The 7188-nt window shown below is 32.8% G+C and overlaps 1 protein-coding gene across 1 annotated transcript in view; it reads right to left on the minus strand.

Annotated features, from left to right (window-relative positions):
- Nucleotides 1–6982, minus strand: part of LOC117114974 (A disintegrin and metalloproteinase with thrombospondin motifs 1-like) — a 40944-nt gene extending 33962 nt beyond the window's left edge. The window contains exons 1-2 of the mRNA XM_033258603.1: nucleotides 6566–6982; nucleotides 5772–5835 (exon numbers count right to left, since the gene is read on the minus strand). Coding sequence (XP_033114494.1) covers nucleotides 5772–5835; nucleotides 6566–6640 — 139 coding nt within the window. The 5' untranslated portion in view covers nucleotides 6641–6982. The remainder of the gene's footprint in view (nucleotides 1–5771; nucleotides 5836–6565) is intronic.
- Between the last annotated feature and the right edge of the window lie 206 nt (nucleotides 6983–7188).

Here is a 7188-nt window from a genome sequence, read left to right on the forward strand (position 1 = left end):
CCTGTCCATTGATAATATTGGTTATTATATAATTGATTGTTAGTTGAAGCACATTGCTCATTACGGAAATCTTCCTGGGTGTTCGCGCAGGGTTGCGAATTACAGGTTCTATATTGTTTATCGTCTCCTACACACCCGGCACCGCCGTATGCAGGTCTATGAAAATACATAAAAATGTATATAAATTGTTTATTGTAGGCTTACAATCGAAAAGTCTCATTACTCGAGCCTCCGTACCACAATGATATTGTAAGTACTTTTACTTCATACCTCATCTCAGCAATTTAGTTTACCAATTGATTTAACATCACCTCTTTCTAATATCCGCCACACAAAATTAACATTATTATTATTATCATCATCATTATTATCATCTTTATCATCGACATAACCATGATTACGATAGACTCTTACTCTGGGTTGTTGCAGAGACGTTGTCCAACTTGAACACCGCCACCACAAGTTCGGCTGCAGTTGCCAAAATTTTGGTAGTTGCTCCAGCCTCCATCGACAGGCGCATGTGTAACGGTATCGTCGACGCATACTCCCTGCATACAAACCTGTAATCATATTAGAATGATAATAATTTGGTTGGTTATCAAATTTATTGCTTATTAAAATAATTTAGTTCCCAAAATATTGAACATTTTATATGTTCAGTACAAATCATACCTTTTGCCTAGAAGGACCACATGGCGTCCCATCCATTCTGGCAGATCCAGTACCAGCCGAGCAGTAATTATTGGAATTACTCTTGCACCATAAGTGTGCGCATTCATCCTAGAGTGGAATTATCAATAATCTGGTTAATGTCAAACCTAGTTTACTATCAGGATGTTTGCATTTAAAGAGTCATGAAAGTATAAGTGTGGATTCCGAAATACACAATATTTACGTACAGATGAGTGAAATATAGACCGACTTACTGTTGGATAAGGGCTGCATGCGGAGTATGAATTTCCAAATACTAATCTGCACTGGAAATCTTCGTCATACGTTTTGCCAGGTAAATCATTGGTTGCAGTCTGCCTCACGCCAGGAGACGAAATAATGGGTTCATCTCTTGTACAGTGAGAATTCCCGTAACTAAAAACAACAAAACATAATATTATGATGACACTGTATCTGAAAAATGAGTTTAACGATATTGCGAGCAGTAGCAGTTATTCCAATATTTAGTAGCAGTAGCAGCAGCAGCAGCAGCAGCGGAGGCAGCAGCAGCAGTAGCAGTAACAGTAGTAGTAGTAGTTAGTAGTAGTAGTAGTAGCAGCAGCAGCAGTAGTAGTAGTAGTAGTAGTAGTAGTAGTAGTAGTAGTAGTAGTAGTGATAGTAGCAGCAGCAGCAGCAGCAGCAGCAGTAGTAGTAGTAGTAGTAGTAGTAGTAGTAGTAGTAGTAGTAGTAGTAGTAGAAGCAGCAGCAGCAATAGTAGTAGTTGTAGTAGTACAGTTTATGTAAGATTTTGATAATATTTACCTGAAGAAATTTTGTAGCTGATCACTGCTACATGTTGACCAAATAAATGAACCAGGGCCAGCTGTCCTACTCGACGACATGATGTTCAATCTGTCCTGACAATTACCATTACCATCGTGTTGAATGCCAAGGCTATAGAGAACAATGAATCATTTTAATTCATATATTCACTTTTTCTGCAGATATCATTCTCCTGAAGACGTTTAAAGCAACTCAATCGAAACGTCGAGACATTCTCAACCAACAACAGTTCTTTTCAGAACTATCTACGTGGTGTACCGCAAGCTGTATTATCATTTATTTATTCGTTTGTCTATTTGTTGATTTAGTGACTTACTGACTGACTGACTAATCGAGTGATTGATTGATTGATTGATTGATATATTTATTGAGGAAGTAATTGATCGATCAATGGAATAATCGATCGTTAACATGTTGATTGATTTACTGATTTAATGAAATGTTCTTAATCTATTGAATTACACCTTATCTAGGCCTAAATGAGTAGCAATCGAAAACTTGAAACTTTGAGTGAATACTCATGGGCCTAATTTTTTTTTCTACTGAACCTAACACGTTCAATCCATATTATTATTTTTCTAAAGTCCTGGATACATTGTGCAACAGGTCCTACAACTTACGTATGTCCGATTTCATGTGTAATTGTTAGCCCAGCGCTCAATCCCGACTCTTCATTCATTGAACATTGATATCTTGAGTTACATGTGCTCGACAAACTAGCCAATCCCAGAAGGTTGCCGTTACCATTGTAATGTAGGTTTTTCCTATAAAAAAAAATATAAAGATAATATTCTTTCGTTCAATTGTAGTATTTGTTAATTAGTATTTTCTTCAGTGATAATTATATATAAAACAGGGGGTCGTCTCATACGCCCAACATACACAAATCGTAAAGAGATGTTCTCAAACTTGGATGTTGTCTTATACACGGATCGCCTTATGCACTTATTTTAGCCTAAATATTTACCTGCTTATAAGCACTGCGTTATCCCAGTCAACAGGATCACTGCCTTGGGCTGGAATCAGTCGTTGCTGGAACAAGCAGAAGTCGTTCAAAGTTTTTCCGGCGTCGTTTGTTGCAGTAAACCAACCCGCTCCTGATCTATTGATCTGTATATTTGAAGGATAACCACCAATTGTTAATAATATTTCTTTTCTTTAAATTTCAATAATAACAGTTAGGGTAATATAAATAATACATGAAGTTTATAGTAGGCACTCTAGAAACCCGAGTGAATACTTTTAATTGAATAATATTGAATCTTCATTACGTAGTCTCACTACTAAGCAAATAAACCACTTCAGAAAAAAAACAAAAACATAAAAAAAAAATACATTTCTAAAAGGCCTATTTCAATTTCTCAATTTCTCAATGAGCTAGAAAAAATAATAATCACAAAGTTTTACTTCAACTTTAAAAAAAAAAAAAAAAAAAAGGAGAAAAAAACACTCCTTTAGTTATAATTATATTTTTGTAATTTTTTAATCATAATAATTTAATATATTTCCATTTTGGAATTGGTTTGATAACAGATTTAGTGTTTTGATGGGCATTGAACCCAGGCTCCTGTGATTTAACAGCAATTAAACACCAAACTATAGCCCTTTCTTTGCGAATTCTACTACCTTAAATTGAACACCTGAAATAGTATTTAGTTCTATGTATTTTTACTAATATCCCCATAAAACGGTATTTGACTTACAGAGTAACCTTCCATTATTATCAGTTTTGTAATGTAGAGTTTTACGTATGTTCGAAGTGACGAGTGGGCGAATCGACTAGCAGCCTGTGAAAATGAGAACAACGTAACATCAATATGTTATGTTAAATAATGTAAATAATAAGAATAATAAAAATAATGATGATGATGATGATGATAATGATCATGATGATGATGGTTACGACTCTTGTTGTTGATGATGATGATGATAGTGATGATGACGATGAGGAAGAGGATGGTGGTGACAATGTTGATGATGATCATATGATAATGATAAGGATGCTTATATAGGCCTACATATGAAAAATACCAACAAAAATCATAACAATAATTTTTGAAATTAACTTTCTGATTTTGATGTAACATTGTCAACTTGAACATAACAATTAGTGTATTTAAAAAAATGTTTACCCATATTTTTACAGGGAAAGTGAAAGAGACACGTGTTTTATTATGTTTATCATTACGCTATTATCAGGGTACACATTTTTTAATTCAATAATTTCTATGCTCCAAGGTAATAATTTGTATGTATTGCAAAATAAGCAAGTTAATTTCTAAATTTTTATTATTTTCGTCATTTTCAGGTAAACAAATTTTTAAAAACCAGAATTATCTTGAAAATTCCTAGATATTTTACAAATAAGTTTATTATTATGATATTAATTTTGACGAGGATAGTAATAAAATAGTAACAACAACAATAATAATAATAACAATAATAATAATCATAATAATATATAATATGATAGTAAGAATAATCTTTTTACAAAATTAATTCTTGAAATATTTTGCATAACCAGTGATTTGATGCGAGTTTCATCCGTTGTGTATTTTGTGTGTTTATGTTAATTTAATATAAATTATAAATGATGATCATGGTTGTGATAACATTGATTATAATGGCAATGATTATTATTTTTTGGTTTGATACATGGTTACGTCAAAGTGGCTTGCAGTTGAGTTCTTACAATATTTATTAGCGTCAATGTATAGTCCTCTACTGCATCTCCGTGATACAATCTCATCTGATAATCCGCTACAACAAGTAGTTCCAAATGGCGGATGGCGGTGGACGTTTGTCTCTTTGTTCGAGTTGCTTCTTCCTCCCCTTCCTCCTTTCCCTGGACGGTTGATTTTACTGGCTTAGCCATCATATTTACATTCTTTTCATCGTGATAATACTCTAGAATCATTAATGAAAGTAATTTGAAGATACAGTATACTATTTATGTCCGTATAATAAACCATTGCTCAGTATTTTTTTTTCAAATACGCTATTGTGATTTAATTGAAAATATTCAATGTTTATAAATATTATTTATTTTAATAATTAGTAGGTCTTATACCCACTATTTTTGAAATAATAATAATAATAATTATCAATAGGTCTATCATTATAAGTGGCGTATCTGGGGGAGGGCGTGGGGATGCACGCCACCCCCCCCCCCCACCAAAATATTTCTCGCGCCCTCCCAGTCGCCCCACACCAAAAAAATCACAGTCAAATAGTTAAAAATCAACTAAAATCACCATATTTTGCGAATTAGCGTCCCTCAACTGATCATCGAGCAACCCTCTCACTTCACTTTTGCGCCCCCACCCCCCCCGCGCCCCCCCCCCCCCCCCAAAAAAAAATCTGCTTTCTGCTGACAAAATCTATGTTTCCTAGTACAGTAAATTACATCAGTTTGAGTCTTTCTAATTAAATATTAACATTTATTTTTACCTTTAAAACATATATTTTTGTATGGACAGGTTTATTTCAATTAAAAGAACATTTTTTTTCACACCCAACTCAGACAAATATCATGTGCATAGGGTTGAAATAGTTAAGAAACTGCATTACAGTAATGAAAATACTTTTTTCTTTTTTTCATTTAACTCCTGTATTATGTCTAAATACATAATAATGTTAAAATCACAAAAAACATAGTAGTTCAATAAGCTTAAGAGACATTTATTGAATTATTCTTGCCACCATTTATTGAATGATTCTTACTATTATGTAAATTATTAATTTCCTGTAGAATCTTTATACTGGAATTGTAAAAAAAAAGTTTTTTAAAACAGTTGCACTACATTATTTATTGGCACAATAAAAACAGGTAATGAAGATTTTATTACGGTATAGATTTTATTTATATTCAGATAAATTGATCTGTGTATTTTACTGTCTCTTATACACATCTAGATGTGTATAAGAGACAGCCTCCCCATTCATTGCAAGAGTATTATTTTAGTTATTTTAAATCCAAAATTAAATTGTAAGATGTTTGTAGTTACTGCCAAGGATAATTATCATCATATGACATAACAAATATTATAACCATTCACATTGTAATTCAGATGATAATAAATAGGCCCGATAGATAATAAAGTATATTTTTTAACATTTATATAGGTGGATGCAAGTAAAAAATAAATTGTTGTTGCTGATGATATATTTTTTTATAATCTATTAATATAATACACAAAACGTTAGGTGAGTTAACGTTTACTCTTTCCTTTCAAGCAAATCTGAAATATAAATACTGTATTATATACAGTACTTACCTTCATCGATGGATGAAACACTAAAATATCTTTCTATACTCTCCTTCGTTAAGAGATCGTTTATCTAATGGTAAAACAAATCCGTTGAATGAGTTAACTGATTAACCATTACATTGGTAATGGAATAAAGTTGACTGAATTGCTTTTACAAACGACAGTACATATACTACTTACGAAACGCAAAAGGAAGGATGTTAAGGCAGTAGGCAAAAGCTAACAGAAATTAACATTTATGCATTTTTATAGGGCTATGAAACATGCATGGTAATGCAGACATCATTTTTCTTTATTAAAGGTTAACAAGCTAAATAAACACAGTCACGTGAAGAAGTTCAATGTGTATATTTGACATAGAAATATACTTTACAATGTTACGTAATAGGTATGTTACGAATAATAATGTATGGATAATTGATATGGCTTTCTTACACAAGGGGTATCATAGTGCTATAAAAAGCTTGGTGGCAAAACCTTGAAAGAGTGCGTTTCAAGAGTGCAACAAAAATAAATAGGGGCCGGGCTATTTTTACCAGTAGGCTAGAGTCAACTTGCCGGCTAGTGCATGACATTAAAATTACACCCGCAGTCAATATTTTTCAATTCATTACTAGTAGGCCCTATTACACAAATCTTTTTGCATTATAATATACCGTACTGAAATTATAGCAACCGGGAACATACATCAATATGAGAATTGAAACGAATTTCATGCTACAACGGTATGATTAGGAAGACCAAAGTAAAACAAATAAAAGGTACCGCAATATAGAAAAACAAAAGAGGAATAAACTTACTGCTTTTGAGTGAACAAGGGTAATAAGAGTTGCGATGAAACTGGCAACCAAATAACATTTTGGTAACACAGCCATATCAGTAATCAAATTATCTCTAAGTTATTTCAAATTTCAGCTTTAGTATCGTATGTACCGGTGTTTTCTCTGCTTCTAGTGACAGCTTAAGTTTTGACAGGCCTTATATATGGTTTTGTACCTCTGACGCTAGGCGATGTGTACAATAGAACATAAAATCAATTGAAATTATTCAATGGACTATACCAACAGGTGAGATGAAAGGGGGTTCCGGTTGATTACTTAGATTTATGAAGCACTGTGACGACATAATTCAACACTGAGTTAGATAAATTAGACTTGTTTCGTAACAATTACTTTCATACAATTATAAGTAGGTCCATATACAATTCTGAAAAATGTGAGAAATTACGGTCTGGAAATAAAAAATAATAGTCCTATTAAAAAAGAATATCTGTGTCTTCCCACGATCTTATTGTGCTTCAAGTGGAAACAATACTAAATAAATCTGATGGTTTTTCAATCCCACTTGTAATTAGTGTAACCCCAATACTGAGTGTGGGCTGATTTTGTAGGTTAAAGTGGAGCTTTACCTTAGTGGATAATAC

This window comes from Anneissia japonica, unplaced genomic scaffold, assembly GCF_011630105.1.
Source record: "Anneissia japonica isolate Jap-2015-1 unplaced genomic scaffold, ASM1163010v1 scaffold284995_len508010_cov190, whole genome shotgun sequence".
In the NCBI taxonomy this organism is placed as follows: Eukaryota; Metazoa; Echinodermata; class Crinoidea; order Comatulida; family Comatulidae; genus Anneissia; species Anneissia japonica.